Source organism: Sebastes fasciatus, chromosome 5 (genome assembly GCF_043250625.1).
Source record: "Sebastes fasciatus isolate fSebFas1 chromosome 5, fSebFas1.pri, whole genome shotgun sequence".
Taxonomy (NCBI): Eukaryota; Metazoa; Chordata; class Actinopteri; order Perciformes; family Sebastidae; genus Sebastes; species Sebastes fasciatus.
Genome location: NC_133799.1, coordinates 31,944,003 through 31,969,507, shown reverse-complemented (window position 1 = coordinate 31,969,507; position 25,505 = coordinate 31,944,003). Strand labels below are relative to the sequence as shown.

At 39.3% G+C, this 25,505-nt stretch overlaps 2 protein-coding genes and 1 long non-coding RNA gene across 3 annotated transcripts in view; all 3 read left to right on the top strand.

Moving 5' to 3' along the window:
* Positions 1 to 22,159, top strand: part of LOC141768337 (uncharacterized) — a 206,049-nt gene extending 183,890 nt beyond the window's left edge. Inside the window, exon 2 of the long non-coding RNA XR_012594055.1 lies at positions 22,108 to 22,159. This is a non-coding gene — a long non-coding RNA (uncharacterized LOC141768337). The remainder of the gene's footprint in view (positions 1 to 22,107) is intronic.
* lrrc8c (leucine rich repeat containing 8 VRAC subunit C) lies at positions 954 to 13,754 on the top strand. The gene is made up of 3 exons (XM_074636522.1): positions 954 to 1,188; positions 5,842 to 5,984; positions 9,710 to 13,754. The coding sequence occupies exons 2-3, from the start codon at positions 5,847 to 5,849 to the stop codon at positions 11,948 to 11,950; spliced, it is 2,379 nt and encodes a 792-aa protein (XP_074492623.1). The 5' UTR covers positions 954 to 1,188; positions 5,842 to 5,846; the 3' UTR covers positions 11,951 to 13,754.
* On the top strand, positions 14,803 to 22,159 carry lrrc8db (leucine rich repeat containing 8 VRAC subunit Db). The gene is made up of 2 exons (XM_074636520.1): positions 14,803 to 15,210; positions 17,562 to 22,159. Exon 2 carries the CDS (start codon positions 17,564 to 17,566, stop codon positions 20,117 to 20,119), a length of 2,556 nt encoding a protein of 851 aa, XP_074492621.1. The 5' UTR covers positions 14,803 to 15,210; positions 17,562 to 17,563; the 3' UTR covers positions 20,120 to 22,159.
* Positions 22,160 to 25,505: the final 3,346 nt, after the last annotated feature.

The following is a 25,505-nucleotide window of genomic DNA, read 5'->3' as shown; positions in this document are numbered from 1 at the left end:
AGTTTGGGGGCAAGTCATAGTCAAGTCAGCACACCGACACACTGATAGCTGTTGTTGCCTGCTGGGCTGCAGTTTGCCATGTTATGATTTGAGCATATTTTTTATGCTAAATGCAGTACTTGTGAGGGTTTCTGGACAATATTTTTCAATTGATTTCCAGTAATAAATATATACATACATTTGTATTAAGCATATTTGCCCACTCCTATGATGATAAGAGTATTAAATACTTGACAAATCTCCCTTTAAGGTACATTTTGAACAGATGAAACATTTCTGATTAACTTGCGATTCTATCTCTCTATCTATCTTTCTATCATATTATTTATTTATACACGTATAGTAAACCTAGAAATCAAAAGAAATCAAAATTACAGCCCAGGATACTGCTATTTTATTGCCAAATTAATTTGTCAGTTCATAAAAATGCTAATAATAATAATAATAATAATAATAATAATAATAGTAATTATTATTATTATTATTATATATATTAGTATTATGTCTTGTTGATTTCTATTAAAATGTTGTATTGCAGTATAATTAATACTTATTTTTTATTTATTTTGTTGTTATTGTTGATGATAGGCTACTTCTGTCCTTTTACTTATGTAGGACTTTGACTAAAGGATTTTTTACCTTTAACTGAGTAGGCTGCTTTTACATTGATATATTGGCACTTTTACTTAAGTGCAGGATGTGAGTACTTCTTCCACTACTGTTTGGCATAAATACACTTTTATTGTTTTGAACTCAAAGACACTTGCACATTAAAAAAATGAAACGTTTCATGCAAATGAGAAGCCAATATAGATATTTAAGGAGCATAAATGATAATGGTGCTAATAGCTTTCTGTGAGCAGTCTATTATTAGCAGCGAATTGCTCCAGTTTTGGCCTCCCCCCCCCCCCTCCTCCTCAGCTGTCTCATAAACAGCATTCATCACAAACAGTGAAGTCTCTCGCAGTCTAGAAGCTGCTTTGGGTTTCTCCACAAGTCCACGCCCCTGCTGTGGCTGCTGACAGTCGGCTACATGCCTGCATGCTGCTCTGGCTGGACGAGGAGGATCCAGGAAGGCTGGCGGACAGAGAGGAGAAGAAGGGGCACCTCGCACATCATGATCTCAGACCTCATCGCATAAAAAGCCGAGCACTCGCATCCTCAAGTCCAGCTCTCATCTAACGGAAGGTAAACCACTGACACTGTTATTAGGATGGAGGCATAATAATACTATAGAGCGTATTGATCCGATGTATGATCTGTGATCGCTGTGGAGCGTCTCACCAACTAGTTTAACTGCGATCACCGTTAGTTTACCTGCTGTATACTCACAGACAGACAGACAGACAGACATAGTGGATAGAGGCTATACGCAGTAGTTTGCGTCCGAGCCGCGTTCAAAGCGTCCAACTCTCACCCCTAAATGTGTCCTCAGTGTTCTACCGTTATAACTCCAGCTCCTATAACCGGATGACTTATTGATGATTAGTGCTGATCTCAGGATGACTCACTCCTGACTCTATTTGCACTTTTTCAGCAGTCTACAAAAGTGTGCCTCATTATAATAACACCCAAGATATGTATTTTTTTCTGCAATGCGGGTAGTTTTTTTCCCCTCTATGTCCTTATTAACGAGACAGGACTTTGTGTGTGCCTGGGGCAGGGTGTGTTCCTAACATGTCTGTTTTTGGATATCTGGGATTCAGACAAATTTCCTGTCAGGAAGGGACAAGGATATGGCCCGGTCAGCTCTCTCTACTCAATGGCTGACTCATCCAGTGGAAAGACAGGATTTTTCCTAAGTGGGCTACCTAATGCAAACTACACACACACATTCTGACTGACCCAAAAAGCATTTTTTCTCTGTGCTATTACTTTTATTTTCCATGAATCCACACTGTTAATAAAAAAGATTAAAGGAACATGCAGTCAAATTCCTATTGTTCTTACTTGAATTTACTAGCCCAAGTTTTAAGAACTCAGTCTCAAAATAGTCCACAGTGGGGAAAGTTGGGAACCCTTGTTTTTATCTTGTTTTGTGTGTAAAAGCTTAATCGTCAAAGTAACTACAAACTATAATGTCAAATACATTTTATTGACTAAAACGTTACATTTTGCAATTTTGTGGAGTACAAGTGTAAGTGAGCATAAAGCTCATACAAAAATAGAAAAAGGCCAACTCAAGTAAAGTTCAAGTACCTCAAAATTGTACTTAAAGTGGCAGTAGGCAGTATATTTTTGGCACCATTGAGCAAAAATTCAATAATAACCTTTCAGCATATTGTAATTCAAGTGATCTGAGAGAAAACTAGACTTCTGCACCTCCTCCTCGCTTTGTTTTCAGGCTTTAAAAAATCCAGCCCATGACGGGAGACTTTGACCAATAACGGGTCATTTCAGAGAGAGAGCGTTCCTATTGGCTGTGCTCCAGTCATGTGACCGGCACTTGCCGTTCCTTCACCAAATTTCACAATGGTGGCGGCGTCACAAACTTTCTCATTTTACAGCTAAACAGTACACTACAAGATGATTCTGAAAACATTTGAGGAGAGAAATAGGCATTAACGTAACATAATATTGATTCATATTTGATCAGCACTGCCTAGTTTGACCGTTTGGTCGGAGTTCGCGAGTGATTGACAGCCGGCTCTCATAGACGGCAGCTGAATAGCAGATCTCAGATCAGCTCTTACTGCTTGTTTTCCTCTGGTCTGTGAAATCTTGCAGATGCCGTTAGGAGCACCGGAGGACACAGAGGCACATTATTTTTGTCAGGTTACCTGTTTCATTTACTACTGTCATGATGTAGCGACCGTTTTATAAAAATAACTTTTTTTTTAATCATATTTGCTCCAATCTCGCCTACTTCAGCTTTAAGTACAGTACTTGTACATGTACTTAGTTACTTTCTAGAACACACAATTAACATTTTTCATAGGGACTATTTCTTTCTTTAAAAAGTAGTTCCAATGCGTATAATCCAGAGTAACTACATCATTGTTCCTGGATACAGATGTTGCTGTTGGACGTATTAAAAATGTAATAAACATTTTTCAATACTAGAAGCAAAATTCCATTGAGATGGATATCTCAAACCTCAGCACATAAAACTGTACGGATAGATACAACTAGAGCTAAGTGAGAAAAATGGTTCTTTGTAATTTGGCTGAACTGACCCTTAAAAATCACCCGTCAGTAGACAGCTCAGTGTAAACATCTCCTGAATGGCTCCTCCTGTTGTCATGACACTGAGATGGAAGAATCAATACAGACATTTTGTGTGAAAAACTTAATTGAACTATCAAAACTATGATCTCTCTAAAAGCCCCAGGGCTTTTAGCAAACTATTCACCGCTACCTTACGGCTAGACTCATTAATAATGAAGTGTGAGTATGAGTGTAGATGTATTCAGCTATTGACAGCACCTGTCTCTTTGGCACCGTGGAGCTGCAGATGATAAAACACTGTACATTATGGTCTGGCACCTTGTAGATTATTCATTATACCTGCTTAAACTTTTAGACACATATGGGACTTGTTTGTGTTTGGACGGTAGTTTACATTTTTTTTGCATTTTTATTGTTTCCAACAGCCTATTAAATGCATTATGATGATGTAATTATGCTAAATATATTTCACACTGAGATGTTTTTACTACAAAAAAGTGTTTATACAGAATTTTCATAGGTCTTTAACATTTGAATGACACTGCAGCCAAACCTCTGCCAGACCGGTATTGGAAATAGAACACTTGCAGCTGTAGTAAGCATTTTACAGAAGGTGACCACAGAGTGTGAGCAGAAAGCTGCATCACAGATACACCACTAGTGTTCAAGCTACAGCTGTTAACCAAGACAGGATTTTAATAGTCTATTAAGAGATTAATAGCTTGAAGACCATGCTGTGTGTAAACACCAAAAGGGCTGGTGTAACTCAATTTTGTCAGTCATGGTATTATGAAGTTCATGTCCAAACACAAGCAAAATGAGTCATTTATTTAGTCTTCTGTGGGCACTGACATTTAAATAATTACGTTTCTAATGTGCATTTGTATAAAGTTGGAGCTCCACTAGAGAGGGACTGATTGGTTTGAGGAAACATTCTGTTACTGCTCTCTATTTTCCACTTAGCTAATGCCAATGATGACAAGGTGTGAAAAATCAAGGTTCATAGCCGCTCTGGGAAAAGAGGAGTCCAGGTTTAACAAGACTAAGGCTGCATTCACACCAAATCAGGTGTTGCAGCGATTAGCACAGGGTTGTGGGGGAGTGTCACTTAAATGGCCCATTTGAGTGACTCTCATTTGATAGACCCATTTGATTTGAATGGCCCTTTGATCGCCTGTTGCAATTGGCCACCGCAGCGTGATGTCGGATTGCGTTTTTCCAAAAGTTGATTCTGTTTCAACTTTTTGCCAAGGCAACTTCGTTTTTTATTCGGCATCTGATGCGGTCCCCTCCGCCGCAGCCTAAACACACTACCCGCATTCAAATGAATAGGAGAACCGGCGTTTTCTTTGCATGTCTGATTTGGTGTACTTTGAGCTATGCTAACATTAACTTGCTAACATGCTGATGTTTAGCAGGTATGTTTACCATGTTCACCTTCTTAGTTTAGCATGTTATCAAGCTAGCGTTTGCTAATTAGCACTAAACACAATGTGGGCCTACAGCTGAGGTTGATGCAAATGTCATTAGTTTTGGTTAAGGCCGTCAATCCATTAAAATATTTAATCGCGATTAATCGAACGACTGTCCATAGTTAATCATGATTCATTGCAAATTAATAGCATATTTTTTTATCTGTTCATAATGTACCCTTAAAGGGAGATTTGTCAAGTATTTAATACTCATATCAACGTGGGAGTGCTACAGCCTAAAAATCGCAAGTTGCATTAATGCGTTAAAGAAATTATTGGCGTTAAAGCGAATTTGCGTTAATGCGTTATTAACGACTTTGATAATGATCTTTTGACAGTATGTTGACATCATACCAGCAGCATTACTACAGTTTCAATGTCTATTTTTGTAGAATTACATCACAGACAGGGAAAAAGTTAATTACTTTTAACTCAACACTACCTGTTTCGTTTAAAAATAAAAGCATGTTAGTGTTTTTTTTCTGTGGACAGATTTCCTTCATTTGTTAACATACACAGGGGTTTTGTTCTGAAATATTTGCAGGACAGTGTTGGGGAAAATGCAGTGACTTGCATGGTTCCATAAATGAATACAGTACTGTCTTTTAATTGTGGATTATTACTATTATTTAAAAATGAGCACAAATGAGTTCTTAACCTTTTTCCATCTAAAATAAATATAAATGACATTAATAATGAAATTAAATGGCCATTATGAAAGACAAATTATATGTAGAAAGAGAGATCTGGCAGTAGCAGCACAGCAACAGAAACACTGCTGGTGTGGACAACACACGCGTGAGAGACGCAGTAGTTCAACGAGGTAGCCGCCACACACTGCTCACACATCCAGTGTGTCCTGGCCATAAAGTTTACATGTTCACCATCTTAGCTTAGCTTGTGAGCATGTTAACGTTTTCTAATTAGCACTAAACACAAAGTACAGCTGAGGCTGACTGAAATGTGACACGTTTTTGCAGATATTTGGCCATAAACCAAAGTACTGGACAAATTGCGTAAACAATCTGATGAAAAATTGAGCATTGAAGTTATACAATCAATGTTGAGGGGGATATGAGTGAAGGCTAGAAATTGACTGTTGTGAATTGTTACAAACCGGAATATCCTTTGTACTGTAATTTAAATAGAATCATTGTTATTGAAAGTCATGTGGGATAATTTTCCACTCTTTTGTTATCAGGCATCATGATTCCTGTGATGGAATTCCGTCAGTTCTCTGAACAGCAGCCAGCGTTCAGAGTCCTGAAGCCGTGGTGGGACGTGTTCACCGACTACCTGGCTGTAGTCATGCTCATGATCGGTGTCTTTGGATGCACTCTTCAGGTCAGTAACAATCTCTCACCATAATGTACAGCCTTTACCTCCATGTGTTGCATAAGATTTAGTACTGTAATGGCTTGTGTTTCCACTTCCCAACTGTAACCATCTCTTTGAAAGTGAGGGAAAAATGCAGCTAATGCGCGCTAATGAAACATGAGTTCAAACGGCAACATGTTTACGAGATAAAAGGAGTTGTAGAGTAATTTAATTCACTAGAGCAAACCTATAGGCTCTCTCATAGAACATCACTGCTTTGCCTCCTGCATTTGGCACCAGCTCAAAAGCACAAATTCCCTGCTTTTACAACCGTGACTGCGTGCAGCAAAGGAAGCATTCATCCCAACAGGAGTTTACCAGTGGAAACATTTACCCGCCCAGCCCTCTTTTAGTAAACACAAGATTCCAAACTCCTGTGGCCTGGCGCTTAACTTCTCTCTTTGTGTAAAATAGGACCGTTTTTTGGCCCATGTAATACTCTGTAGTGTAAATCCTGGAAATTATACCAAAACATTTTTTTAGAAAAACTCTTTTAACAGGATATTTATCAGTGTGGGAGCAGCCATTGTTTCCCACTCTCACTATAACAGTGTTTGGACATGATCAAATAGCTGGTAAATTGACTTGATAATTATTTATGTAGCCAAGTTTACATGATAAGTCAGAACATTATCAACATGCCGTTTTGTGTAATTACTTCATTGCCTCACAAAGTATCCCCTGCATTTAGAGTTGGAGGGAGAAATACAGAGAGAGACTGTAACATTCTGCAGATCAGCTCTGCAGAGACCCCAGCAGACCTGACTTGGCATTTCAGTCTGTGATGTGCTGCATCACGGCTGCATTGCCCTTACTATAGTAATAATGTCCTTTTGCATTCACTCTTCACTAATGTAGTTTGTTTACATTTACATACTGTAATAGTTTCAGATCATCTGACACTATAATGTGCTGAGTTTAGTATCAGACAGCTAAACAAAGTGCACAAAATGTCTCCCTTTCAGGCCTGCGACCATTGAATTAAAGTGCCCATTTCCTGTTATTGCCTGAGTGAAGCGGCTGTTTTTCATTATTTACAGTGAACACTGAAGGAAGTTGATGTTTACTGATGTCAACTACTTTTAGCCAATATCCAGTTAGTTTACAAGCACTCAGTAAACCAGGAGAAATGAGGTTACACATGTAATCAGAAAACAGTTTATATGCACTGTGATAGCCTGGTCACCGTAAATCCTTGTATACATGTTACTTTATTTACCATTAGCACAGTTATGGAGCTCTTCATGGGCAATGAGTCGATGCATTATCATATTTGCCAACCTTGAGATCACAAAAATGAATTTGTTTCCTGCATTCTGGTGACCTTTAAAGAATCAAAATAGCAAAATAATAAGTACACTGCAACAGCATTTTTATCTTAAGTACTTTTAATCGAACTTTTAATTCTGAGGAAAGAATAGCTACAGAGTAATTCACCGGTCTGGCGTTATTTTGTGTGAATGTCTGTCATAGACTAATATTCATCAGTTTTCATTCATTCCTTCATTAATTTTTTGCCTCTGCTTGAGAATCTCTCCATTTCTATCTCGTTCTCTCACTGACTGACGGTCCTTTCAGACCCAACGTGACAACAGCACCACTGAGCTCTGAAACCCATTATCTCTAACAAACAAACACAAGACTTTCAACCAGGTGACCAGTGTTCGTGTCCCGAATGAAACTAAAAGTAACGTTGACTTATTTTGTCACGTCAGTCTTTAGTCATGTGACTCGTAACGGTATCGTCAGCCCTGTGAGTCACGTGAGTTGCTAGTAAATTAAGTTAACGTCAAACACGACTGTTCTCTAACCCTAACTAAGTAGTTGTGTTGCCTAAACCTAACTTCCAGTGAAAAAAGTTTATTTTGAACAAGCGTATATTGACATGCTGTCCCTGGTCCATCCAAAAGTAAACACAATATGGATATCCCGTGCGCTGTCACAAGACTTTTCAGTTCATGAAAATTAATTATAACGTTTTTGGTCGCCTAAAAATGTCTTATTGAGCATTCGATTGAACTTAGCTCCACCGTGTCAATTCTGGTTGCAGAAAAACAAACTAATGGGTGACGTCACTGTGCCTACATCCACTTCTTATATACAGTCTACGGTTGAAAACAGTTGAGCCAAAACCAAGCACTGCCCACCTGTTGGAGCAAACATCCTCTTATTACAGCTAAACAGTTCACTAAAATAATGTTTCTGAAAACACTTGAGGTGAGAAATAGGCATTACAGTAACAGAATCGGGATTCATATTTGACCAGCGCTGCCTAGTTTGACCGTTTGATCAGAGTTCACGAGCTCACGACTCAGGATATGGTGACAGTTGGAGCAAAAAGTTATTTTTATTATAGTTACCAACTGTAGCTTTAACTGGCCCCTGGCCTCTTCTCATTTTGCAAAGGTGGTCCCCTGGCAAAGCAAGTTGAGTATCCCTAGTGTAGAGAGGCTCAATGTTGGAGAGACATGAACCAATGATTAGTATTATTTTATGACTCTCTTAAGGGCGTTCTTTTCAGCCTGAGTGGTGTGACCAAACACACAGTAATTCTTCAACTTAGGTCAGTAAACAGACTTCTCTCCTACCCCGACCTTATTGGGGAAGCATTTCTTACTTATTTTATGATGATGCAATACTCTGCTTCCTTAATTTTTTTTTTTTTTTTTGTATATGTGTGTGGGTGTATGTGTTTGGGGCTCAAGGCTCAGTAAGAGAACAGGCTCTGTAGTGAGAGCACAGCATCTCCTTACAGCACAAATGTGTCCGATTTTAATAGTCAAATGCTTCTGGAGGATACTTTGTATTAGTTTTAGTTAGGTTTGTCAATCGATTAAAGAATTTAATGCGATTAATCGCATGATTGTCCATAGTTAATCACGATTAATTGCAAATCAATCGCAAATTAATCACACATTTTTTATCTGTTCAAAATGTACCTTAAAGGGAGATTTGTCAAGTATGTAATACTCTTATCAACATGGGAGTGGGCAAATAATTGGAAATCAATTAACAGCACAAAACAATGACAAATATTGTCCAGAAACCCTCACAGGTACTGCATTTAGCATAAAAAATATGCTCAAATCATAACATGGCAAACTGCAGCCCAACAGGTAGCAACAGCTGTCAGTGTGTCAGTGTGCTGACTTGACTATGACTTGCCCCCAAACTGCATGTGATTATCATAAAGTGGGCATGTCTGTAAAGGGGAGACTCGTGGGTACCCATAGAACCCATTTTCATTCACATATCTTGAGGTCAGAGGTCAGGGGACCCCTTTGATAATGTCCATGACAGTTTGGAGCGTTATTTACCCTCCTTCATGACAAGCTAGTATGACACGGTTGGTACCAATGGATTCTTTAGGTTTTCAGTTTCATGTGATGACAGTATCTTCACTCTAGCAAGTTGCGTTAATGCGTTAAACAAATTATTGGCATTAAAACTAATATGCGTTAACGTGTTCAATTATTTTAAATATGATGTGTGGTGATCTTTGGCCATGTGATTTTGCATACACATGGCCAACAAGTTGACTTTCTCCAGGGGAAATCCAGCTGTGAAAATTCAGACCAAAGACAGTGCTGCATTAAAGTAATGCAAGGTGCTCCACTGGTATGGGCATTGGTGAGATGATGTCCTATAAGTTTGTCTTATCTTTCTTTTTTTCCCCCTATATTTCGTTTTAGGTAATGCAAGATAAAATCATATGCCTTCCTAAGAGAGTACCGGAGAACACAAGTGAAGTGGAAGTGAAGTCACTGTTACCCCTGCAATCCAATATTTCATCCGTACCAAGCGAAATGACAGGCCTGAAAACCGATCTGGATCTTCAACAGTACAGTTTCATCAATCAGATGTGTTACGAGAAGGCTCTGCATTGGTATGCCAAGTACTTCCCTTATTTGGTCCTTATACACACACTCATTTTCATGGTGTGTAGCAACTTCTGGTTCAAATTCCCCGGCTCGAGTTCTAAAATAGAGCATTTTATCTCCATGCTTGGCAAGTGCTTCGACTCTCCCTGGACCACGCGAGCTTTGTCGGAGGTGTCCGGAGAAAATCCTGAAGAAAAGGACCATAAAAAGAGTGCCTCTTTTAAGTCCAACATCACCGTGTCTCCTGGAGAAGGAAGTCTGGAGAAGACACAGTCCCTCCGGTCGATCCCGGAAAAGATTGTAGTCGACAAGCCATCAGCAAGCGTTCTTGATAAAAAAGAGGGCGAGCAAGCTAAAGCTCTTTTTGAAAAGGTGAAGAAGTTCCGTATACACGTCGAGGAAGGAGACATCCTCTATCTTATGTACGTTCGGCAGACAGTCTTCAAGGTGTTTAAATTCCTTCTGATCATCGCTTACAATAGTTCTCTAGTGAAAGAAGTGCGGAATAGTGTGAGATGCGAAGTTGAGATCCAGGACATGACGGGCTACAAAGACTTTCAATGTAACCACACAATGGCTCATCTGTTTTCTAAGCTCTCTTACTGTTACCTGTGTTTAGTGGCCGTCTATGGATTAACAAGCCTTTACACCTCTTACTGGCTGTTTTACCGCTCACTGAAAGAATACTCCTTTGAGTATGTGCGACAGGAAACGGGCATCAGTGACATCCCGGACGTCAAAAACGACTTTGCTTTCATGCTGCACATGATCGATCAGTATGACCCGCTGTACTCTAAACGGTTTGCAGTTTTTCTATCCGAGGTCAGCGAGAACAAACTGAAACAGCTCAACCTCAACCATGAGTGGACCGCGGAGAAATTGCGTCAGAGGCTGCAGACTAACAGCAACAACAGACTGGAACTTCAGCTGTTCATGCTCCCTGGGTTACCCGACACTGTCTTTGAGTTGACGGAGCTGCAGTCGCTCAAGCTAGAGATCATCAACAATGCCACCATCCCTGCCTCAATCTCTCAGCTTGAAGACCTTCAGGAGCTGTCGCTTTACCAATGCTCTTTGAAGTTGCACACAACAGCTACCTCCTTTCTCAAAGAGAACCTGAAAGTGCTTCGTGTGAAATTCGATGACAACAGGGAACTTCCAAACTGGATGTATGGCTTGCGCAACTTAGAGGAGCTCTATCTCACCGGGTCTCTAAGCCTCGATGCCTCCAAAAATATAGTTCTTGAGTCGCTGCGGGAGCTGAAGTGTTTGAAAACTCTATCCCTTAAGAGTAATTTGACAAAGATACTCCAGTCAATAGTGGATGTCTCAAGTCATCTGCAGCGGCTGTACTTACGCAACGATGGCACTAAGCTAGTAATGCCCAACAACCTGAAAAAGATGAACAACCTGATCGAGCTGGAGCTAGTGCGTTGTGATCTGGAGCGCATCCCGCACGCAATCTTCAGCCTTACGAATCTGCAAGAGCTCGACCTGAAAGAGAACAACCTTCGTTCAATAGAGGAGATCATCAGCTTCCAGTATCTTCGAAAACTCACTTGCCTCAAACTTTGGTACAATGGTATCATGTACATCCCAGAGCATATCAAGAAGCTCGGCAGCCTAGAGCGCCTCTACTTCAGCCACAACAAGATCGAGATATTGCCTTCGCACCTGTTCTTGTGCAACAAGCTGCGCTACCTGGACCTGTCAAACAATGACATCCGATTCATCCCTCCAGAAATTGGGGTCCTTCAGAGTCTGCAGTATTTCTCTGTCACCTGTAACAAAATCGAAAATCTACCAGATGAGCTCTTCTTTTGCAAAAAGCTCAAAACACTAAAGCTGGGCAAAAACTCTCTGTCCATACTCTCGCCAAAAATCTCCTACCTAGCTCTACTGACATACTTGGACCTCAAATGCAACCACTTTGAGGTTCTGCCGCAAGAGCTCGGTTGCTGTCGTGCTTTGAAGCGCAGTGGCCTTATAGTGGAAGACGCACTGTTTGAAACTCTGCCTTCTGATGTCAGGGACCAAATGAAGGCTGAGTGAGATGCCTTATTGTAGCCACAGTGCCTGCTGTTTGCTCTGTCTGTCAATTCAGAGCATTTGTTTTGTATGAACTCATTACCATACTTAAGTATTAGACTATACTGTTGAAGCGTAACTTTGGTATTTTTTTCAACCTGGACCCTATTCTCCCATGCGTTTGTTTCTAAGTGACTAATGGGGACAACAATTTTTGAAATTGCGAGGGCAAGTGAGCAGCATCACTGTAACGTTACGTTCACTAAATGTTCTCGTTTTTGCCACTGAAAGGCTCAGATTATTATTATAAGAGTCTGATAACATTGTGGAAAGGACTCTACAGAGAAATAAAATGTTGTACCTTTCGCTTGACCCAGTCTGTTTGATATTGTGTCCAAGTCCCGCTTAAGGAGAAGTCTCGTTGTGAAATCTGAATATCCGTATACTGTGGCTCAAATAAATATGGCCTGCCATTGAATTCAAAGACCTCATCCACATTGTGGAAATCATCTAAATATTCAGCCATGACATTGAAAATCTTTTAGATAACACAACAAACTCTACCCGGCTGGTACTCACGTTTCCACCATGGATGTATTCCACTATTACACCGTTTTCCTCCGGCAACGCGTCACCTCATTGACATTACTATAATGTTGTCAGACATTTATAATAACAATCAGAGCCTGTCATGTCAAAAACAAGCACTTTTAGTGGACGTAAATGACTGTGTCAGCTTGCCCCAATCACACTATAATGCAGCCCGTGAGCAGCTGCCGTCTACATCGCTCTCCCTCAATACTGAACCAATTTCAGAAATTGTTGTCGCTATTTGTCAGTTAGACACAAAAACATGGGAAAATAGGGTCCAGGTTGAAAAATACCAAAGTTACCAGGTAAGAAAATTATTTTTCCAATATCCTCGACAGAGGGAAAAGTACTTATACATATATTGTCACATATAGTGTGGCTGCAACAGGAATGCTTGTTCTGTTGATTTTCACTTTTGACATATCCAGCCACAAATCCTTAAAGGAATAGTTCATGCTGAGAGTAAGATGAGAAAATTGACATAAATCTCTTATCTGTACGTTAAACATAAAGCTACTGCCAGCAGGTGATTAGCTTAGCCTAGCTTAGCACAAAGACTAGAAGTGATAGGAAACAGCTAGTCTGGCTCTGTCCATAGGTGAAAAAAAATACTCCTATCAGCACGTCTGAAGCTAACTAATTAAGAAGTTATAACTTGTTTGTTTGATCCGCACAAAAAACGAAATGTAAAAATGGCAAGTTATGGTTTTATAAGGAGTTACATGCTGGATTATTTTTTGGCCAGGTGTAGTTTCTGGAATCTCTTAATTAGTGAGCTTTAAAGGTACTGGCAGGCCGATTTTTTTAATCATTGGGCAGAACCAGGCTAGCTTCTAGTATTGATGCTAAGCTAACTGTCTCCTGGTAGTGATAGTGATCTTCTCATCTAACTCTCGGCAAGAAAGCCAATAAGCTTTTTTTATTTTTAATGCACAATTCATGTCACTGCTACATGATATAATTTGATTACTGAATGTAAATCTAAACTGAAGACCTCATAAGTCTAGGCCAGTAGCCTTACGTATGCTGTATTGTATGTATGTTATGTTGCCCTTATAAAGACTTTTATTTTCTTCAAGAGACTGTTAGTTCACATGGACCGCAGCAGGGGAAATGCCAAAAAAACAAAGGATATATCTTACATAAGTAGGCTTACATGTAAAACCTTGGCTAAAAAATTCTGTATCGTAGAAAGATGGCAATTTAAAGTGCATTAAACTTAAAGGACTTTGTCATACTGGTGTTTTTCTTCGGCTCTTGAAATGTGCACAAGAAGTATGTAGCCTATTACAAAAATGTATTTTTATAAACAATATTTTTATGTTGTTGACCAATAAAATTATATTTAATTGTTAATGTCATTTCTTAGGTTGGAATGTCTTACAGTTCTAACATCCACAATTAAAAAAAAAAAAAAAAAAGATTTTGACAAACAATGGTAATTGTTTGATCAGATCAGTGATGCAGTGCGGTGAAAGTAATAATGTTGAATTGACAAAAAATGTAAATTGTGTTGCTTGATATCTGAAAGAGGTCACTGCACATGGCATGTTTCCAATTGTGTTGTGGGATTAGATATTACTCGCTGGCTGTTGAGGATTAATAAGGCAAAGAAGATTAGTCTATTATTATGTGCACATGAGGCACCAATGAAAAAATGTTAAAGTGTAATAAAAACAATGCTAATTACGTTGGAACACATTAATATACACATAATAATAATTAATTTAAAAGGGAAGTTGGATTCGGTTAAATATGTAACATTTTGTTATTTTAAATTTATATATTTTATTTTTACAGGTCAAATTGGTCAACACTACTGTAAATGTGCCAATGTTAGCCATATGGCTAATTTTCAACTGTTGTCCCTTAGGTTGGAATGTAGCCTACATTGTGTGCAAAGACACCAAGAACAGAAAAAGGTGGTTTGAAGTAGCCTATCTGACAAAATAACAAACAAAGCTATTGAGGAAAACGGCAGAAACAGTTCAATAATGAGACATTGTGCAAAGACGAATAAGACTTAAGAATTAACATAAAATTAGTTTGTGTCTCTGATGACAAACGGGGCTTTATTTTCCCTCCTCTATGTAAAAATATGGATCTACTGGTCTCTTGACTGTTTCTTCTGGTGAAATGTATTTTTTTTTTTTAATAACAAAACAAAGATGTGATGTTACTTTAAATTACAGCCTGTGCACTTTTGCGACGGTCCCTAACTTCAGTGGGTCATCTCCCCTGCTACTGTCAAATGCAGTAGCCTACATATCTGTTGTGGGGGGGAAAAACAACACCTGTGTAACATCAGGAGAGATTTAACCCTGCACATTACAACAGAACTGTTGCCCACTGATAGTCATGGTGAGACGTATTGAGGAGGAGCAGCAACCTCGGCGACCGTGTGAATAGCATCCAGCCGGCGGGTCCACCTCCTCCAGCAGCAGCTGGTGCTGCCGCCGCCGGCTGCTGTGTCTCCAGTCAGAGAGGCAGAGAGGACCCGACCATCTGAAGCGGAGAGTGGGGGTAGTCAGTCAGCTAAGCTGCTTACAGCCGGCCAGCAGGCCCACGGTTGAACGGTTGAACTGATGCGAAGAATGGACGGCTTCATCACCGCGGCGGAACATGGCTTATAAGAAGAGGCGTTGCTCGGTACTGCTGCCATCCACATAACTGGACCCGACCTCCTGAAGAAGGTTCGTATCTGTGCTGCTTGTTCTCATTTAGGTTGATCAAGGTCTACAATAACCGCTGTGTTCTGGCCCATCAGGGTTAGCAGGTTGTACATAGCGTTTAGTGACAATAGCGGTGAATTTAGTGCACTAATGTGATTTGAACGCGTCGTGATTTTCTCTCACGAAACCAAGATAGCGGTGCTGCGTTTAAGGCTTCACGGACATCAGTCCACCTCTTGTTTTGTTGTCCATGGATGCGTCTCGCTGCTCTGTAGCCGGTCTCACCCTGCTCTGCTCTGCTCTGCTCTGCAGCCTCGGTGGAAATAGTGACCTTCATGCTTTCAACACACACACAATAGAATTCAGACACAAAGGTGGCACAGATATTGTTTTGTACTATTTCATGTCTTTTTTTAGAATAGCCTAAACGGAAAACACGTAGGCCTATGTAGATATATATAGCTTATATATAATATGATTCAGACTACATTTGCATTGTGTTGCACATGGCATGCACTTTCTCTGCAGACAACATGTGTGCATGGTGTGCCCCAGTTCAAGGGCAGTGTCCTCTCTGAATCCATAACAATCTGTCAGCGCTGTTCTCTCTGAGCCTCCTCTAAATGTGACATGGAAATGTGGCCTTGCCTAAACATTGGAGGACACAGACAGTAGTGTGTCCTCCCAGTCCTCATCAGCAAGTAAAGATAGGAAATATCATTTCCACCACATGATATTTAAGTGATCAGAAAAATAGAAATACAGTAAATGCTATTTTACTAAAAAAATGTAGAAAATTAAAGCTGCAGTTGGTAACTTTGAGCAAATATTAAAAAAGTTATTTTCATAACACTGTCAATATATCCTGATAGTAGCGCATGGGACAGATAATCTGTTAAAAAAAATAATGTTCTTCTGTGTTCTCCTAATGTTCCTAATAGAGTGGTGCAGGAATGAGTCCTAAAACCCGGAAATGAGTTAGCGTTTTAACACTTTCGGTTCCCTCGTCTGGAAGTCAATGGGTTATTTGAATGGGTTTTAAGTTAGATGCCTAAAAAAAGGTCTGTAGTTAAAACACGCTTAAAAGATTTTAATGTTTTGTCCTCCGACATAAAATGCATCAGTAAATACCCCACTCATGAATTTTGAAGCTTTTATACGTCTTTAAAAAAGGCGGTTGCTAACTGTTTTGGTTCGGGCGCAGTCTCTTGCAAATTTTGCAGATGCCATTAGGAGCACTAGGAGGACGTAGAGGAACATGATTTTTTTTTTTTTTTTCTGTCTCATGCACTACTGTCATGAAATAGTGACCGTTTTATAAAAACAAATGTTTATCATATTTGCTCAAAGTTACCGACTGCAGCTTTAAATATTAGAAACACATTAGAGTTTAAAGTAATCCAACAACACCACAAACTACAGTAATCAACAAAATGTGAGAATATCAAAAGGCATGGATTTATTCCAAGACGCAATTGGATTACAGGGCCCTGTACATTTCTATTTTTCTGGTCACTCAGTGTGTCCCACATGAACAGGATCAATATGCAAGCCACAGCAGGCTGTAAACAGGATTATGACCAGACATAAACTCTGTTGTGTTAGCAGCCTGGATATGTTTATCACCACACAGCCCTTAAATGTCATTCGCAAATACAGCATTGTGACAGACAAATTGAGGTTATATAGATATATTTATCATTAAACTGGTAAAAAACATTTTTTGCAGTTGTCCATCATTTATGGAAGTGAAAAGAGATAACTCTGTAAATTCAGGTATTATGGAATTGCCAGAATTTTATGATGTTTACCACATATTCACCAACCCAAGAGCAAATTTCTGGTGGTAAACATGGAATTTTAAGATTTTAAGTAGGCAGGGACTGCCACAACACAGCATTAGTTTTACCCTGTGTGTCGTCAGCAGTACCCGTACAAGTATCTAAATACTGTTAGGGAGCTAAGCTAAGATAAAAGCTTTTCCCTGCAATGACACAGGATTATTTTCATGAATTAATGTTCTCCAAAAATAACTTGTACACCCTGCTGGTCACAGCTAAAAAACTTTGTTGAAAATAGAAGATTACAGTCCCATTTGGCATGAATAAGAGGATGAAGGGTGCATTCATATAGAAATTTAACCTTACTCAAAAAGCACATACTTTACAGCAGAAAGGCGAGTCTATATGTGAAAGCAAGGTGGCTATATATATACATAACTTTCCTTTCCTGGGTCCATTATGCACACCGGGGGAGGCTATGAGGAAGCAATTCAACAAGTCTGAAATTCCATAAAACAAAAAATCTACTGGGATACCAATTATATTATGTATACTTTTTGTCATGATGTTAATTCCTATTCTCTGTTGCAGGAATGTTCACCCTCACAGAAGTAGCCTCCCTGAATGACATTCAGCCGACCTATCGAATACTGAAACCATGGTGGGATGTCTTCATGGATTATCTTGGTATTGTCATGTTGATGTTGGCCATATTTTCTGGAACGATGCAGCTAACTAAGGATCAAGTGGTTTGTCTTCCCATTCTGGAACAAAATCCCGAGGAGGCCGGGGGCTTCTCAGGACCCCGACCCCCGGAGACAGCTGACAGTTTATGGAACAAAGAAAGCGCCATTGGAGAGCAGGCCGCTCCTTTAATGGCTAAAAGGCCTCCTGATAGCATCGCCCCTACAGTTCCCTTTACACAGTCGGGTACTTTTGGGCAGCCTCAGCCAACAGGTGTCAGGACCAGGCTGGATTTTCAGCAGTATGTTTTTGTCAACCAGATGTGCTACCATGTTGCCCTTCCTTGGTATTCCAAATATTTCCCGTACCTCGCTCTAATCCACACTATTGTATTAATGGTCAGTAGCAACTTCTGGTTCAAGTACCCAAAGACAAGTTCCAAAATAGAACATTTTGTTTCCATACTGGGGAAATGTTTCGAATCGCCTTGGACTACCAAAGCACTGTCCGAGACCGCCTGCGAGGACTCGGAGGAGAACAAGCAGAGACTGGCCTGTGCCTCCTCCCTCCTGAAGCATATGTCCATGTGCAGCGAGGACGGGAGTCCAAACCAGTCCACCCCAATGCTGACTAAATCTGGCGTCACGTTTTCGGCTGAAAAGCTCGTGAGTGAAGTTCCCGCCATGACCATACTGGACAAGAAAGATGGCGAGCAAGCAAAAGCCCTGTTTGAAAAAGTCCGGAAATTCCGTGCCCATGTGGAAGACAGTGACTTGATTTACAGGCTGTATGCCATTCAGACAGTCATCAAAACGGTCAAATTCATTTTGATCCTGTGCTACACGATGACGTTTGTCGCCTCTATAGATTTCGACCACGTGTGTGAGCCTGATATAAAGCATTTGACTGGATACAGCAAGTTCCATTGTACCCACAACATGGCATTCATGTTAAAGAAACTCCTCGTTAGTTATATTGCTCTCATATGCGTTTATGGCATAATCTGCATATACACACTGTTCTGGCTTTTTCGGCGACCACTTAAGGAGTATTCCTTTGAAAAAGTCAGAGAGGAGAGCAGCTTCAGTGACATTCCAGATGTTAAGAATGACTTTGCGTTCCTCCTCCACATGGTCGATCAGTACGACCAGCTGTATTCAAAGCGTTTTGGTGTCTTTCTCTCTGAGGTGAGCGAGAACAAACTTCGGGAGATCAGCCTGAACCACGAGTGGACCTTTGAGAAGTTGCGGCAGCATGTGACTCGCAATCCTCAAGAGAAGTTGGAGCTCCATCTTTTCATGCTCTCCGGAGTGCCAGATGCTGTGTTTGATCTCACTGATTTGGAAATCCTCAAGTTAGAATTAATCCCAGAGGCCAGGATAATAGCGAAGATCTCACAAATGATAAACCTCCAGGAGCTGCACTTCTATCACTGTCCAGCCAAAGTTGAACAGACTGCTTTCATTTTTCTTCGCGACCAACTCCGGTGCCTTCATGTCAAATTTACAGATGTCGCTGAGATTCCAAGCTGGGTTTACTTGTTGAAGAATTTAAGGGAGCTGTACTTGGTTGGTAACTTGAACTCTGAAAACAACAAAATGATCGGACTCGAGTCTCTGCGAGACCTCAGGCACTTACATACTCTGCATCTCAAAAGCAACCTCACAAAGATCCCTACAAACATAACGGATCTGTCTCCGCATCTGATCAAGTTGGTCATTCATAATGACGGTACGAAACTCTTAGTGCTGAATAGTTTGAAGAAAATAATGAATCTCGCCGAACTGGAGCTTCTCAACTGTGAGCTGGAGCGAATCCCCCACGCTATTTTCAGTTTGAACAACCTTCAGGAACTGGATTTAAAATCCAACAACATCCGCACCATAGAGGAGATCATCAGCTTTCAGCACCTCAAGAGACTGACGTGCCTCAAACTTTGGCACAATAAGATCATCACCATTCCGTTGTCAATTAGCCACGTCAAAAACCTTGAGTCGCTCTATCTGTCACACAACAAGCTTGAGTCCCTACCCGCATCGTTATTCACCCTTCTCAAATTGAGGTACCTCGATGTTAGCCACAACTCTATAGCGGTAATACCACCGGAGGCTGGCTTCCTGCAGAACCTCCAACATTTTGCCATTGCTGGCAACAAAGTCGAGGTAGTTCCCAAGCAACTGTTCAAGTGCAACAAACTGAGGACCTTATGTCTCAGCCACAACTGTATCTCCTCCATTCCGGAGAAAATCGGCCAACTCTCGCAGCTGACACATCTGGAACTGAAGGGAAACTGTCTGGATCGTCTCCCGGCTCAGCTCGGTCAGTGCGGCCTGCTGCGCAGGAGCTGCCTGATTTTGGAGGATCATCTCTTTGACTCCCTCCCCATGGAGGTCAAAGAGAGCATCAATCAGGAATCTAGTGTTTCTTTTCAAAATGGCTGTAAGTGTCTAAGTGATGGACGGTAGTCACACCCTACGTGGCATCAAATGTCATCATAGGTGTAAAAAAGTATTTTTTTTTTAATCATGCCATTAGAAACAGTATTTGGGCAGCACGGTGGCGCAGTGGTTAGTGCTTTCGCCTCATAGCAAGAAGGTCCCAGGTTCGATCCCTTTCTGTGTGGAGTTTACATGTTCTCCCTGTATTTGCGTGCGTTTCCTCCGGGTTCTCCGGTTTCCTCCCACCACCAGAACATGTATTGCATCCAGGGTAAAACCTATGCCAAATCAATGTGATCAATGATCCGCTGTGGTGACCCTTAAGGGGAGCAGCCGAAAGATGAACAACAACAACAACAACCATTAGGAACAGCAGTTCCGGGTACGGTATTGGTACGCTTCATGATGTTTTAACAACTTATAAAATGGACAAACCACAGCACAGACAAGGTCGGTACCACTGGAGACATTTTAGATGAACTCAAGAAATGATCATGTCTATTTATATTTTTATTTTTTATTTTTTGTTTTTAGTTAGTGTAGGTGCATAGTAGCAGTTAATCACTCTGCTTATATTTTTTACCTTTTGTATGCAATGGATCTATGTAAATTTGTATCATTTTGAAACAATCCCCCTTTTTATCTTCGTGACTTCATTTTATTATCCTCAAATTAACTAGATAGGCCTACACTTGATTGACCTCAACTTAAAGGTGCAGTGTGTAGGATTCAGGGGCATCTAGTGGTGAGGTTGCATAATGCAACCAACTGAAGGTTCTCCCGTGTGCCAAGCGTGTAGGAGAATTACGGTGGCCGATGCGAAAACATACTTATTGATATTATATTCCATTTCTGCCAATAGATCTCCCTAAATGCTACACACTGTTCCTTTAAAGGGACGGTTCACTCAAATTACAAAAAAAAACTTCTCACTGTCCTGTAATGGTTTCTGGCCTACATTTCTAAATTTCTGCCTCCACCCGAATAAAATGGATAGAAGTAGAATTTGGTGCTCACAGCATTGAAATATTACATCTGAAAAAATTCAACAGCAACGTTTCTTTCCAGTAACAGTGTCCAGATTACTCTGGCTAAGACCTTGCAGTTTTTATTACACCTACATTTTACCAGAGAAATATTCTTAGTGAAACCTGTTTACAGCAAGTGTGTTGATTATCCAGAGTGACTGGGACGTTGCTTCAGGAAGGAGATGTTACTGTTGAAATGTTCAAGGCTGTACGGCACCGTACACAAGATTCTATTCCCCTCAATTGTTATTGGGATGGAGGCGGAAATCTCAGGTATGGATATCTCAAAACTTGAACTAATAAAACCAAAACTACTAAGTGAGCAAATATGTTTTTTTTTCTGTTATTTGGGTGAACTGACCCCTTTAAAAAAAAAAAAAAAAAATCAGCTCAAGGTCCAGTTGCCAGCTTCGCCCATATGCTCATATACAGGCAAAATGACAATTGGGCAAGCTCTCTCCGCTGAGGAAGACTCAGGAAGCTCCAGAAAAAAGATAGTAAGTGGACCTTGAGTTAAGATTATTACTTCCACTACTGCTTCCAAGGTCAAGACCAACTATTTTACACTACCACTACAGTATAGACCACAAACAATGACATATGCTGCAAACACAAATTGAAGAACTGTGTAGGTATAACCTAGTATTGTTATTAATCTTATGCATTCCAATTTGAATATACTTGTAATACATTTTACTCTCCAAAATGATGACGGTTCCCATCAGATCCTTTTCTCTACTTCTTGAAAAGTCTTGAATCATGCCATTATTTTTTGATACACTTGATTTGTTTTTCTAAGCAGTAGGCAGTAGAGTGTTTCCTTCGTTGTGGACAGTCCAGCCAACCCACAATGACGCTTTTCATTAGTTGTACTTTTGCTCACGTTTATTTCATTCTTGTACACAGTGTTATTTGTCATGCATTTTGTGTGCTCTTTGTATGTATTTATGATCTCATCGTCTTTTATCTTTTTCTCTCTCTGCACAGCACTTTGTAAACCTGGTTTTATGTGCTACACAATTAAAAGAATGACTTATTACACTGTTGTTATTATTACTATTATTTAAAACTTGAAATGACGCCAAACTTTCAATGCAAAGCTAGTTTTGCACCAAAAAACATATTTGGAGTTATTCTATATAATTGTACAGTTAAATCTTCATGTCTGAAATATACGGTTTGAAACCACATTCATTGTTTTTCAATTCATCTATTCCTTGTTAAACAGTATACAATATTTTCTACTCACTTAGCATAACTGCTTAAAACACGGTGTAATCAGGTACAGTCTGCCATCAGGACAACATCACAACCAGGAAACCGGGTTAATAATGGGGTTTCTAAACATTCTGACCAATATTGTATTCAAACTACATTCATAGAAGTGTTTATTTTTCAGTTAGTGGACAGTAATAATGTGGAAGATAAGCCAGATCAATTTCTCTCAATTTCTGTTAGGGCTGTCAATCGTTTAAAATTCATTGTGATTAATCACAAATTAATCACATTTTTTATTTGTTCGAAATGTAACTTAAAGGGAGATTTGTCAAGTATTTAATACTCTTATCAACATGGGAGTGGGCAAATATGCTTAATACAAATGTATGTATATATTTATTACTGGAAATCAATCAGCAACACAAAACAATGCAAATATTATCCAGAAACCCTCACAGGTACTGCATTTAACATAAAAATGTTCTGAATATGCTCAAATCAGAACACAAATCAGAAGTATGCTGACTTGACTATGACTTGCCCAAAACGGCATGTGATTATCATAAAATGGGCATGTCTGTAAAGGGGAGACTCGTGGGTACCCATAGAACCCATTTTCATTCACATATCTTGAGGTCAGAGGTCAAGGGACCCCTTTGAAAATGGCCATGCCAGTTTTTCCTCACCAAAATTTTGCGTAAGTTTGGAGTGTTATTTTAGCCTCCTTTGCGACAAGCTATATGACATGATTGGTACCAATGGATTCCTTAGGTTTAAGTTTAGGTTTTTAGTTGAGTTATATGATGCCAGTATCTTCACTCTAGCTTTAAAACTGAGCCTGCTACAATGTAACAAATTGTAAGTTGTATTAATGTGTTAAAGAAACTAGTGGCGTTACAACGAATATGCGTTAATGCGCAATTATCGCATTAACTTTGAAAGCCCTCATTTCTATGCTTTGTTAACATCCAAATTCTAAATAGCAAATAATTATAAATTAACTATAATTTTAAATAACTACCTGAAAACAATTGTGAATTTTTAACAGATTACATTTTTAAAGTTAGTGATACAAGTTTGTATTCTGAAATGTTCAAATTAAGAATACGCAGCTTTGCCAACACTTCCTTTCCTTCTATTCCCCGTCTGTTACATGTTACCTGCTACACAGCTTAGCATGCCAAACACTGAATAGTTTATCTTGCTGTTTAAAATACTCAAAGCAATATAACACACAGTGCTCCTAGACTTCACTTCTTAGGCCAGTTCACTCAACATAATACCTAGAATAAGCATTTTTCTTGAACATAGGTGTATGATGACTGTGTTGTATTTAAAAAATATACTGTATATATTCACTTTCTCACTGGAAACAACATGGATAACTATGAATATTTTTTTAGTACTATAATCCTGATTTGATTTTGTTTTTATTATGACTGACACATTCTATTTAACAAACCTACACTATATTTAGTTCTATTCTAAATGCAAAGTATTTTTTTGTGAGTATTACAAACTCGTATGAAAGATACAGAGCTCAGAACTAATTTACTAACACATAGCATTATCTGTTGTATTCTGTGGCTGTTTAGTGTGGGTTTATGATTCTGACAATAGCATCTGATTGCAGCCGCGGGGGGGCGTTGACAGGAACACCCACATAGATCATTGGTTTACGTAGAACAGGAACGCCCAGTAGCTGCTGACCTTTTAAATGCCCATTAACTTTATTGTCCTGTTCGTGTCAGTCAAATCAGTGGCTATGCATTCGGTTCCATATATGATTTAAATAACTTTTTGTCAAATTATTTAATCATTCTACCATTACGTTGCAAGATTTTTCCTACAATTTCCCGCTCTTTATTCCACTAACTTCCATTACAAGCGAGGTTAAAGTTGGTGAAAGACTTAAAGCTGGAGAGAACTCAGACTCAGATAAATTCTGGCAGAGGTTCCTCTAATCTTGATATCATTATGAAAGGCTGTGGATGTGACTGTAGAGCCCCTTCATGTCAAACTGAACACATTTCTTGGATTGTGTTGCCCTCTGGTGGAAGTAAATACTTACTACATGTTAGAACAATCATTTTAGCTGCTGCTTTGAAGTACGTTGAGCAGCACTGAATTGTCTACAATGGGCCTCATTCACCAACCCTTCTCAAGAAGAAATTACTTCTTAAAACCCACTTACGCAGTTTTCACCAAGATTCTGGCATTCATTTTTCTTAGTTAAGAACAGAATCTCTGCACTCTCAAGAGCACACTGAAGCACATTTGAGTGCTGACACGTCCATGCAAAATAACTGGTTATTGTGTGTTCTTCAGTTTTACAGTTGGATTCAAATTAAATCAATATCTTTATCATTTTCAATAATTATTTTCATTATTTTACAAAGCATTATGGTCTTTTAAAATAAATAAACACTAAACTAACACTTCAACACTGAACAAGTAATAGCATCTTTTTTTTGGTGTTATTTTATATCCACTACTGACACTATTAAATATGACCGCTCATTTGGTGTCACTTCCTGCAGAAGAACCTCCACTTCAGAACCATTGTAGTAGTAGTAGTAATTTATTTCGGTCCTTATTGACAATTTTCCAAAACTAATACACATAATAATAAATGAATAACAATAAGGCATAAATTAAAGGGGAAATAAAAACTGTCTGAAAGGTGTAGGCTGAAGCTCATTATATGTCCCAAACAGGCCTTAAACTTTTCACTATGAGGTTTACAGAAACAAAAACAAAGTTCCAAACATCTCATACAAAATAATAATTATACCTCAGTTTTATATTTGTTTATCACCTCATCTTTTTTTTTTTTTTTAAATATTTACAAAGTGAACTACAGATTTTTTTCCTTGATTTAAACATACATATTCCCCTAAATTCATACTGGCTGTCTCTTTTAAGATCGACTAGATCACAAACTTTTAAAGCATGTAAGTTAATAGTTGGTTGGTTCGTAATAACCCGATCGATTTACAATCCTTATACTGTAGCTCTCTTCTGTAGAATGAAAATGTGATTAGTGTTGGTTTTGTATGTGTTTTACCATACCTCCACACAGTAGGTAATGTATGGAACTATGAGAGAACAATACATTCATTTTCATACACTCTTTCTATTTCAACTTTGGTCTGGTGCTCCACCCT

Excerpts from the sequence above, each read along its gene's own strand:
- lrrc8db (XM_074636520.1), top strand. The coding sequence starts at position 17,564 with ATGTTCACCCTCACAGAAGTAGCCTCCCTGAATGACATTCAGCCGACC.
- lrrc8c (XM_074636522.1), top strand. The coding sequence starts at position 5,847 with ATGATTCCTGTGATGGAATTCCGTCAGTTCTCTGAACAGCAGCCAGCG. Across the intron at positions 5,985-9,709 it reads TCTTTGGATGCACTCTTCAG|GTAATGCAAGATAAAATCAT; the intron begins GTCAGTAACAAT and ends ATTTCGTTTTAG.